Source organism: Acipenser ruthenus, chromosome 9 (assembly GCF_902713425.1).
Source record: "Acipenser ruthenus chromosome 9, fAciRut3.2 maternal haplotype, whole genome shotgun sequence".
In the NCBI taxonomy this organism is placed as follows: Eukaryota; Metazoa; Chordata; class Actinopteri; order Acipenseriformes; family Acipenseridae; genus Acipenser; species Acipenser ruthenus.
In genome coordinates, this window is record NC_081197.1 from 59250343 (window position 1) to 59263054 (window position 12712).

Below are 12712 nucleotides of genomic sequence, written 5' to 3' on the forward strand. Positions count from 1 at the left end.
ATAGGCTTCTGTCATCATGGCAGCTGACTTGTCTTGTAGAGAGGCATTGGTCACTGCAACAAGGTGTCCTTCTGGGTAGTTATCTTGGCAGAAAAACTGGAGGGAAAATACACAGAGGATATAGGAAGAGAATCCACTACATACAGAATGTCATGGATGTTCATGAGACGTGAAACACTCCTTTCTGTCAGCTGGACCCTCCAGCAGAATCAGTGGAGGCTCTGGACCCTCCAGCAGAGGCAGTGGAGGCTCTGGACCCTCCAGCAGAGGCAGTGGAGGCTCCGTAAGATGCAGAGGTGCCATACAGGTTGCTCATGCATATGGAAGAAATACCACATTTGTATTACTGATTTATTCCTAAATGTATTTCTTTGATCCAATAGAGGCAGATCGATGCAGGGGGACAGGTTCATGGTAAAGTGAGATTAAATCCTAACTATAAACTGTGTATGTTATTTGTTTTAAATTGTTTGATTAAAAGGATTTTTATTTAGCCAGATTTCTGAAAGATTATGTGTTTACTACTGGCCATACCTCAGCCTCAGGGAATGTGCACAACATGGAAAATAATCGATTTCAACGCCCCTGCATGAATCTGCAGAAAGAAGAGACACATTCAGAGACTGGCTTCTCAAAGGGACAGAGAGCTGGACTGGCAGTCCTAAATGAGCATCTAACCCTTTTCTATCTGTCGACTTCTCTGGACAGTAGAAATTCAGTTCATGTTGCCCATTACCACAATGAACCCTATAGAAAGCTGTACACCTTGAAGCAGAGCGGGGCAGAGTGAGATAGGGAGTAGGGCAGAAGTGTGAGGGTTAAGTGGAGGCAACTGTGTTTGGAATCCAGGAAAGGGTCATGTGTAAACGCTATGTGTTCCTGCCTAGAGAGTTGTGTATGCCTGGATCCTAGAGATTTAATGGAACTACCATTAAATGTCTTATATTTGATTGTAAATACTTTAATAAAATAAGCAGTTAAATTCATGTACCAGTCAACCGTATTCCTTGTGTGAACTCATAAACCCCCCATTTTTGGTCCTTAGCGAGGGCTAAAAACAAGGTTTCTGCATACTGCTAGCTTAGACGCCCGTCTCCTTCTGTTACTAAATTTGTTTCAGGATTGCTTTCATCTAAAAAAATACACCGCCTATTATTTTAAATTTTTTTGGCTCACTTGGCATTTGGATCACAATTTCATTTAAACAGACTACAATAGTACAATACTACAAAATTCTAAATTCTGGTTAAAAAAAAGCTAATCCCCCTGAATCGACGCCCCTTGAACTGCTTGGGGCCCGGAGCGTTTGCTTGGTGTGCTTATGCCTGGCACCACCACTGATTTCACATAACACAATAACACACTTCAAAGTATTTGGAAACCATGCAACGTTTCAACAGTAATGTAAAGGTATGCATTTTATTTGTAAATAAGGATAGTTTGATTTGATCTGTTAAAATTTCATTCACAGATAGCACATGCAGTACTGCAGTAGATTATTCTTTTTAAATCGCTGTCTAGTGGAAGAAAGTATTGTAGAATTAGACTAGATTAAGTGATTAAACAAACACCCTCCAAATGTTTGCATGCACTGTCCATCCTCCTCCTCCTCCTTGCAGGGTCAGGCAGTGTACAGATAGGAGCAGATGAACGGCTTGCTGTCTGCGCAGGTTTGATCATTCCACATTTTATCTGTAAGAACAGAGGTAAGAACACAGTTCAGTGGTAGTGTTGATAAAAGTTATAGCCCTTCTCAACCTGCCAGCTACTGGAAGCTATACCTATCTAGTACAGGAACCCCAGCACTTCCTAACTCTCCCTGTCCAAAGATATCCATGTAATGCACCCTGGATATCCATGCAATGCATTCAGGATAGCCATGTAATTCACTCAGGATAGCCATGTAATGCACTTAGGATAGCCATTTAATGCACCCTGGATATCCATGTAATGCACCCTGGATATCCATGCAATGCATTCGGATAACCATGTAATTCACTCAGGATATCCATGTAAGAACATAAGAACATAAGAACATAAGAACATAAGAAAGTTTACAAACGAGAGGAGGCCATTCAGCCCATCTTGCTCGTTTGGTTGTTAGTAGCTTATTGATCCCAGAATCTCATCAAGCAGCTTCTTGAAGGATCCCAGGGTGTCAGCTTCAACAACATTACTGGGGAGTTGGTTCCAGACCCTCACAATTCTCTGTGTAAAAAAGTGCCTCCTATTTTCTGTTCTGAATGCCCCTTTATCTAATCTCCATTTATGACCCCTGGTCCTTGTTTCTTTTTTCAAGTCAAAGAAGTCCCCCGGGTTGACATTGTCTATACCTTTTAGGATTTTGAATGTTTGAATCAGATCGCCGCGTAGTCTTCTTTGTTCAAGACTGAATAGATTCAATTCTTTTAGCCTGTCTGCATACGACATGCCTTTTAAACCCGGGATAATTCTGGTTGCTCTTCTTTGCACTCTTTCTACAGCAGCAATATCCTTTTTGTAACGAGGTGACCAGAACTGAACACAATATTCTAGGTGAGGATGTAATGCACCCTGGATATCCATGCAATGCATTCAGGATAGCCATGTAATGGGTATATGGAATCTGTATTTACTTTCATTCAATGAGTTTTGCACTGTTTGGTGAATTGATTACTAAGATTTCTAATGAACATGTAAAGCCACTGTTAATTGTTCAGTTGTGCACATCTTCATCATGGTCTTTCTCAACTCCTATCAGAAGCCTTGCTCCAAAGCATGTGTCAATCTTAAATGTATAAACTGAGTAAGACTAATCAGCAGCTGTAATATAATAAGCTGTACAAAATACATTCAATAACGTAAACTGCCTGTGGCCCAGTCTGGTCCCACAACCCTTCTTGATCCTCCAATCTATTAGAACGTGTCTATTGTGATGTATTCATGACAAGTCATATTGCTCACCAACGAGGAATATTTCCAGACAGTCTTCTTTTCCACCACTATTATTTGGCTCGCCTACTTTCCAGCCAGTGTATTTCCAGGAGGACCCGTCTGTCCACTTATACTGTCCAGTCTAAGAGGGACACAGGGACAGTCTGGGTTAGACACTCACAGCTTTACAAATTCTAGGCTGTAGTCACACAATTGAACAGTATATGCATAGGTGCAGCTTGGGCTATGTCTTACACACAGGGTGCTTTGTTTTCAGTGTTCATTGTGCAACAGGCAGGAGGTAAAGGTAGAGTATTTGCATTGATCATTTGGTTGTTTCTGTTAATTGTGCAACAGGCAGGAGGTAAAGGTAGTCTTTGCTGCAATCACTTTCGATGAATTGGTTGTTTCTGCCGAGCTAAAACACATCCTGATTTGAGTGTAGTCTTGGAAGAGGTATGTAAGACAATAAGTAGACAAGCTGGGTGTGGAGCATGTCTAACACCCACCCCGGCAGACTGCAAGTGAAACGGACAGACACGTAGGAAAAAAACACTACAGTATTAGGACTTCCTCTTGCTTCCCTGGATATACCTGACTGTTATCACACCTTACATTATAACAGGGTTCACAATGAAGAACCCAAGTCGGCTCAAACAAACATAGAAAAACAATGAACCCTACCTGTAAAAGATACAAGAGTAACAGGGTTAAAAAAAAGATATTGAACAGCAAGTGCCTGCTTACCTTGAAAAAGTTAAACCCTCCCACCCAGGTACGAACAGGGCCCCCGTATGCATTTAACACCAAGTCAGCGAGCTGTTCATGTAGGGAAGCGCTGGTCACTGCTGCAAGGTGTCCACCAGGGAGATTATTATTGCAGTAGAACTGGGGAGGGAGACACATTCATGTATTCAATAAGCATTTTGTTGTGTACATATACCTACAGTCTGAACTTGAACCTGTGGTTACACATTTCATTTTCTTCAATCTTTGGGGGTGCCTATGCATTTTTTTGTCATGTCTTTTTTTGTTCTTACTCAGTCATGATACTAGTTAGCACTGCCGTTTCAACTGACAAATGCAACGTGTTACTGTCTTGTAGAGGTGGTAGACCTGATGTCAGCTTCTTGCCACCTGGAAAACGTGGAAGTCTGTTTAAATGAAATTGTGATCCAAATGCCAAGTGAGCCAAAAAATGTAAATAATCAAGGGTATTTTGTGCTGTGCTTACTATTATTTATTTCTTAGCAGTTACCCTTATCCAGGGTGACTTACAGTTATTACAAGATATCACATTATTTTTACATACAATTACCCATTTATACAGTTGGGTTTTTACTGGAGCAATCTAGGTAAAGTACCTTGCTCAAGGGTACAGCAGCAGTGTCCCCCACCTGGGATTGATCCCACAACCCTCCAGTCAAGAGTCCAGAGCCCTTACCACTACTCCACAATGCTGCTTACAATGATGTGGAGGTAGTAGTGTTAGGCTGGGAATATTCAGGTCAGTTGTTTCGTATGTTCACATGGTGGCTGGTGTGCTGTGATTGAAGATGTAATTCATTGAAGGTGGATTGTTCTCTATGTGTTTTGTCTATGATGGATATATTTGAGTTTGGTTGTACAGAGCTGTAATTGTTTAATTAGATAAAGGACAATTTGTCTCTTTTTATATACTCTTTGGTAGAGCTATAAATCTGCTATCTTTATAGATGTAAATACACTACACTGTTTGTCCATTTTCACTGACTTTGTGTATTTAGTTCTGTCACTGTCTCTCATAGGTAGATTGAAAGAAATGACTCCAGACCAAACTTCAAAAGTACATACCTCAGCATCAGTGTATATCTTTGGTACGGAGAAGAATCGATAACACATTCCATTGATCACATATCCAAAGCACGGGAATGAAACTGCAGGAAGAGAGAAATGCTCACTGGCTATATTCTCTTATACCAGTACTACGCAGCTCTGCTACTCTAGGTTTGATTGTCATTCATTTCTATAGCATGTAAGAGGTGTTAGCTCTACTGATCCCAACAGTATGTATGTAATCCAGTTTCCATGAAACTCTCCAATTCTCATGTTTCAAATTTCAGCTCACTCCTGGTACAATTTTTGTGTGAAGCACTTAAAAAAAAATAGACATACCTTACTGTACCAGAGAGCTTTTTGAAAACAATAGTGAGCTATATTGCTCATTCATTCCTTTTGTAAGAATAGCAGCTGCTGAAATACTGTCTCTCCGCCTCTCTTACCTTTTACACTGTTGGATATCCCCACAGCCGTTTCATTGGCAGGACGTCCAACTGCAATCAATGAATGAATAAATAAAGAAGAAGAATGCAGGCTTTGTTGTGACATATCTACTGACTCCTACTACTAAATTATCATTACCTGTCACACCCAGCATCAGCAGGAACACTATCTTCGTCATTCTAAAAGAACAGAACACAAAATGACACCCACAGTAAGATTTACAGACTATTGAGTAACTGTAACCCAGGGAATCGGTGTGAAGCAGTTAAAACAGACATATTTAGTTTGAAAGAACATTATCTGATACACAGATGTCCTCACAGAAGTTCAGTGGTTTGAGACGTCTCGTTTTAGATCTGTGCCTTGCCTGTGTTGATTGACATCAATGAATGCTTTTATAATTACATTTAGCGGAGTTGGACTGCCTTGTGACAAAACAGTACAACAAAAAGATAACAATCATGCTTATTGTGGCTGAATTTATCAGAATTTGTATAAAGCAGAATTTCATCGTAAGTAAAGAAAAGTATTGATTTGATGAAGTATGGTTACATCAATATATAAAACCCTAACACCTTGATAAAATAATAATAATAATAAAAAATTACTGGAAATATTAAAATAATATCATAAATGGATAATATTAGTAAAGTTACAGATCAGCTAATAGAGAGCAATATAAAACAGATTGAAACATGCACTGTAGTAATGTAAGATTGAAACATGGAATATAGTAATGTAAGATTGAAACATGGAATATAGTAATGTGAGATTGAAACATGGAATATAGTAATGTGAGATTGAAACATGGAATATAGTAATGTAAGATTGAAACATGGAATATAGTAATGTGAGATTGAAACATGGAATATAGTAATGTAAGATTGAAACATGGAATATAGTAATGTAAGATTGAAACATGGAATATAGTAATGTAAGATTATAACATGGAATATAGTAATGTAAGATTGAAACATGGAATATAGTAATGTAAGATTGAAACATGGAATATAGTAATGTGAGATTGAAACATGTAATATAGTAATGTAAGATTGAAACATGGAATATAGTAATGTAAGATTGAAACATGGAATATAGTAATGTGAGATTGAAACATGGAATATAGTAATGTAAGATTGAAACATGGAATATAGTAATGTGAGATTGAAACATGGAATATAGTAATGTAAGATTGAAACATGGAATATAGTAATGTAAGATTGAAACATGGAATATAGTAATGTGAGATTGAAACATGGAATATAGTAATGTGAGATTGAAACATGGAATATAGTAATGTGAGATTGAAACATGGAATATAGTAATGTAAGATTGAAACATGGAATATAGTAATGTGAGATTGAAACATGGAATATAGTAATGTAAGATTGAAACATGGAATATAGTAATGTGAGATTGAAACATGCACTGTAGTAATGTGAGATTGAAACATGGAATATAGTAATGTGAGATTGAAACATGGAATATAGTAATGTGAGATTGAAACATGGAATATAGTAATGTGAGATTGAAACATGGAATATAGTAATGTGAGATTGAAACATGGAATATAGTAATGTAAGATTGAAACATGGAATATAGTAATGTGAGATTGAAACATGCACTGTAGTAATGTGAGATTGAAACATGGAATATAGTAATGTGAGATTGAAACATGGAATATAGTAATGTAAGATTGAAACATGGAATATAGTAATGTAAGATTGAAACATGGAATATAGTAATGTGAGATTGAAACATGGAATATAGTAATGTGAGATTGAAACATGGAATATAGTAATGTGAGATTGAAACATGGAATATAGTAATGTGAGATTGAAACATGGAATATAGTAATGTGAGATTGAAACATGGAATATAGTAATGTAAGATTGAAACATGTAATATAGTAATGTAAGATTGAAACATGGAATATAGTAATGTGAGATTGAAACATGGAATATAGTAAGATTGAAACATGGAATATAGTAATGTAAGATTGAAACATGGAATATAGTAATGTAAGATTGAAACATGGAATATAGTAATGTGAGATTGAAACATGTAATATAGTAATGTGAGATTGAAACATGGAATATAGTAATGTAAGATTGAAACATGGAATATAGTAATGTGAGATTGAAACATGGAATATAGTAATGTAAGATTGAAACATGGAATATAGTAATGTAAGATTGAAACATGGAATATAGTAAGATTGAAACATGGAATATAGTAATGTGAGATTGCAGAGACAAAGAACAACTGCAGAGCATAGTGAGGCAACATTTATTTTTGCTCAGAAGCTCTGGGAAATCTCATTTTTACTGTTCAATCTTTTTCAAGTTGCTGTTTTTGTAACAGTAAACCCACGAAATCGGGCAGGTGTTTCAACATAACATGTAGAATATTTACTAACTGAGCATGTATTAAGTACAAACACAAGTAGCACCAGTGGCATATCCGCACAGTGATGTACAGTACCTATAATTCAAACATGCAGCTTATTAAAGGGAAGTGCTAAACAAACACAAACAATAACATGTACTGCATGTTATAATATGGCTTGTTCATTGATAGATATATTGGCATGTGTATGTTGACAGTTATAATATTCTTTGCTCTGCTTTGTTTTAAATGTAGTGCTGGATGCTACAATGTTTCAGGTTTTGTTATCACAGCGAAAGCAGCGAGAAGGGTGTCTCTCCAGCCCTGTAGTAGTGAGTGTGCAGCTCCTGACAACGTCATCATTCTACGCTACAGTCCGATCACACGATAAGGGTGATCTCTAGCTTTCTGTTATGAACATGCACAATGTTATTGTTTAACAAACATGGATGGTTGTACCCATATTGAGTTGTTGGAGTGAAAAAGTGGGGATTTAAAATGTCATCAGAGATAACTGAAAGCATGCTTTTTTAAAATGTCATTCGAGATAACTGAAAGCATGCTTTTTTTAAAATGTCATTAGAGATAACTGAAAGCATGCTTTTTTTTAAATGTCATTAGAGATAACTGAAAGCATGCTTTTTTTAAAATGTCATTAGAGATAACTGAAAGCATGCTTTTTTTAAAATGTCATTCGAGATAACTGAAAGCATGCTTTTTTAAAATGTCATTAGAGATAACTGAAAGCATGCTTTTTTAAAAATGTCATTAGAGATAACTGAAAGCATGCTTTTTTTAAATGTCATTAGAGATAACTGAAAGCATGCTTTTTTAAAATGTCATTAGAGATAACTGAAAGCATGCTTTTTTAAAATGTCATTCGAGATAACTGAAAGCATGCTTTTTGCAAAGTAAAGAAATTAAATATAAAATATGGATGAACATATAATTAAATAAGTGGATGAGGCCAAATATTTGGGGGTTTAAAAAATGATGTGGAATAAACATATCAAAATTATAACACATAAGTGTAAAGGAAGAATACATTTGTTGAGAGCAATAGCAGGTACCAAAAGGGGAGCAGATCAAAAGAGGCTTTTAATAATATATAAAGGTGCAATAAAAAGTGTACTAGATTATGGAAGCCAAGTTCTAGAGGCAGCGAGTAAGAGTCAGGTAAAGAGTTTCGAAGCAATTCAGGCACAGGCATTAAGAATATGTACAGGAACAATGAGATGAATGGAGGCTTTGCAAGAAATGACTGGAGAGATGACACGAAGATTAACTTAATGTAAGGTATTGGAATAAGATTACATCTTTTAGTGAGGAACAGTGAGGGGGAGTATTGGGACAAATTGCTATCATGAATATAAAAAGGGAAAATGGGAAAAAGCTGGTGGAACATTCGCATTCCATACAACATATTGGGCAAAAGAGATTAAGATTGAGGAAATAAAAAGAATGGAAAATAGAGATAAAATATTGATGCCGAAATGGATGTTTAAGAAACCAAAAAAATGCAAACTGTTGACCAGAACAATTAGCAATTAAGGAGATACAACGGAAACTAAGATAAAAAGACAGGAATGTGTTAAAAATAAGGAAGAAATGTTACAGATATACACAGATGGATCACAAGACCCTAAAACTCGGGAAAGAGGATATGATTACTATATACAAAAAACTGAAATATGTAAAAGGGTTATCAAATAATGTATCAGTATTTACTGCAGCGTTGGTGGCAATGCTTATGGCCATAGACCAAATAGAGAAATTTAAAGAAAAGGATATTGTGGTTTTTACAGATTCTCTAAGCTCAATACAGCATTAGAATCAGAAAAAGGAGAAAGTATAGATATTATATATGAAATAATCCAGAAATGGCGTTCTAGCTATAAAAATGGCAAACATATTCTGATAGCCTGGATTCCAAGCCACTCTGGTATTTTAGGAAGTGAAACTGTGGATGTATGGCAAGAACAATGGAAAACAGTAGAAAGGGAAGATTTTATTATAAAAATCACTCAAAAGTAGGGAAATACAAACATGGGGAAAGGGAGAAACAGGGAGGAAGAAACTATCAACAGACTAAGATGAGGACAAAGAGCATTACATTATCATTACATTATTCATGAAATGCAATGCATATTATCAACAAAGAAACAGATTAAATAGGAAGTTGGGGGATATAGAAATTAAAGTAGCATCAGAAAATTATATATTCTGAAGGTAGAAGGGAGAGAAAGCACATGGAGAAAGAGAAATGTGTATTACAATGCATGGGGAAATGGGAGAAGATATAAGGGAAGAGCTACGATAGATACATAACATTTTAAAGTAGAGGGCGCTCATCATCTCCATGTGGATGGCATGCGCCAGCCACCCTAGAAGAAGCAGAGTTATATGCCATGGCATTACAAACACCAGTCATACGGCATGGCATTACAATCTTCATCTGTTAGATTAACGTTTACCTTTCCACTAGCATGAATCATTTTAATGCTAGTAGCATTTATTTTATTTTAATTTGAGTAGATCTACTTGTACAATTACTAAATGCACAACGATAATAATAGGCTCGAGACTTCTTTGATTCTAAGACAAGGGCAGTTAATTTCAAACTGAAAGCGTTTTAGTAGTAACTGTAAAACGTTAAGGCATCGTAAAGAAGGAATACTGTTTGTTTGACTACATTAATGACAAACCCCATCCAACATCTGAAATCGTTTTTTCCAAGTGGATAAAAGATGAAGAACAAATCGACCTGAACAACTGGTCCTTTGATTTTTTCCAAGGATGTGGAGTGGCTGACGCGAGGCATTAACCATAACATAAACCACGTTGTAAGTGGACAAGATGTCCTGCTCGAATCATATGCTTTTCTGGTAAGTAACGAAACGATAGTTTACTTTGATTGCCATTTGTTAATAACATGTGTATAATGTGTATTTATTAACATAAAACAGGAAATAAATTCATGCGAACTAGGGCGCATTAATTAAATGGGTAGTAGTATATTACAGTACTATGGTAGCACTGTGGTACAGTACCATAATACTATAGACTAGTACTACTACAGTACTGTATATAGTATACTATAGTATTGTCATGTTACCATAGTACAGCACTATAGTGGTTTATAGTAATACTATAGTACTTTTTATGTAAGGGAAGGTCTCGGTGACCCGACATTCTACTCAAAAGTCCCGCTTTTCAGCCACTTCTTGTAGCGTGACACACTACATATCTTTTGTCAAAATAACGTAAACAACCGCTTTTAGTTTATGGCACCTGCAAAGAAACAAAATAAAATTTAAAAAGGTACTAAGGTAATCAAGAACATTATTTTTATAAAGTGATTAACACTTATTCCTCAGTGCGCTATGCGTTTTCATTTAGTATATAATATTCAATACGAATCTACAATTGTGTGGAATACAGTCGTTTTGTAGCTGTTCAGTTCCGGTGGGATTTAGCCCAGACAGCAACGTGAGGCAGCAAGTAGGGTAAACCACACCAACAAATACAGCCTGACGCAGGGAGTAAAAAACAAAGACAAATGTATTTTTAATGATTTAGATTATTGTTATTATTATTATTATTATTATTATTATTATTATTATTATTATTAAAATAATAATAATAATAATAATAATAATAATAATAATAATAATAATAATAATAATAATAATAATAATAATAAACTGCTAAATATAAAAGTAACCAATACGTATAACACTATGCTACTTTAACTAAATAGCCACAAAGTATACACCCGGGAGTGTACTGTAATTAGCTGCTTAACAAAAAGATACTAAGAGTGAGAGGATGGCTATTTAAATAGCCATTAAAGTATCCTGTATTTAAATTGTTTCGTCTTATCAATTATTTAACAGTGTGTCCCAGTCTGAGCTTTGGAAATCTGCTCACCCTAGAGTCGCCTTTCTTATGAATCAATTATTTATTTATTTTTTTTACATAATATACCTAATTGTTGCTTATTATTAAACGAGTGAGAGTTTAAATTATTATTAAGTACACACGTTTCGATGTGAAAGCTGGACATTAATATCAGCATAGAACAACTAAGTTACAAGTGTTTTTAATGAAACAAAGTATTGTAGCCAACTTAAGTAAAATCAGGCTTATGTAATTTTGAAATGCCACTATTTTATATATTTAGTACTGCTTAATCTAACTTAAATAAATAAATAAAAGTTATAGGTGAGAATTGAATTTGAACTTGTTCATAGCCCCGCGGTAACATAAATCTGACAACCTCTTACTTAATTTTTAATAACTATCTGATATTCTCTCTTCCTTACCTTTTTTCTTTTATTAATGGTCCGACGGTTTTTCTTCCTTAAGATATTTTGGGTAATAACAAATATGTGCCTTTAGTTAAGTATTATTATTTCGTTGAGTCGTCCCTCCTGACAGTCTGCCGTGTTCACATTCACTTAGAAAGTTTGTTTGTTAGCTAGTTAGCCACAATGCAGACCTTGGGTCAAACCAATATGTTTGTGTAGGGAGATCTCGAATCATCCCATGACATACAGGCAGACATTTTCAAAGATGCGTCATTAGCTTCCAGAGGAATTCAAGATAGAAGATTTTACAATTTTAGCGTTTCTAACAAACAGTACCAGCTTGGACAGATCAGAAAGACCCCCCGTATTTTTCGACATGCCAAAATATCAGAGTTTACAAATTGGGAGAAAAACAGGTGTGAGTAATCACGACTAGAAATGCCCTTATAATAAAAATCCTACAGAAATCCTGTAGTCTTTTTTTTTTTTTTTTTTGAATCCTGAATCATTAAGCTCTTCTGACTACCTGAAGGAATCCTGCAATACTTTTTGACAGAAACGTAGGTCCCGCAGGATTTTTGCCCAAATTAGTAGTGACCTGTAGTACTGCAGTATTGGTTAACAGAAAAATAAATCCTGAAGAATTCCAATGGGAGTCTTTTTACCTCAGGAGTGCTTGCCTTTAAAATGTTGTGTAGGATTTAACATTTTTATCTGTTAAACAGGTGGATTCTTAATTCCTGTATGTTAGCTTTCATTTTTCTTAGGAATAATGTTTAGTAGGAATCATGTAGGGCATTTAGACATGTGTTCTTGAAATAGCAGTTCAATGTCAAATA

General features: G+C 35.6%; 1 protein-coding gene across 1 annotated transcript; it reads right to left on the reverse strand.

Annotated features, from left to right (window-relative positions):
* Positions 1-1382: 1382 nt before the first annotated feature.
* On the reverse strand, positions 1383-12034 carry LOC117405745 (lectin-like). Its single transcript, XM_034922529.2, has 7 exons — positions 11889-12034; positions 5314-5354; positions 5175-5225; positions 4747-4829; positions 3661-3801; positions 2944-3055; positions 1383-1692 (listed from the first exon to the last, which is right to left on the reverse strand). Exons 2-7 carry the CDS (start codon positions 5351-5353, stop codon positions 1622-1624), a joined length of 498 nt encoding a protein of 165 aa, XP_034778420.2. The 5' UTR covers position 5354; positions 11889-12034; the 3' UTR covers positions 1383-1621.
* Between the last annotated feature and the right edge of the window lie 678 nt (positions 12035-12712).

Coding starts and splice junctions, on each gene's coding strand:
- LOC117405745 (XM_034922529.2), bottom strand. CDS start 5,353: ATGACGAAGATAGTGTTCCTGCTGATGCTGGGTGTGACAG. Junction 3,802..4,746: donor AGATATACACTGATGCTGAG/GTATGTACTTTT, acceptor CTCCCTCCCCAG/TTCTACTGCAATAATAATCT. Junction 1,693..2,943: donor TCTGGAAATATTCCTCGTTG/GTGAGCAATATG, acceptor CTGTTCTTACAG/ATAAAATGTGGAATGATCAA.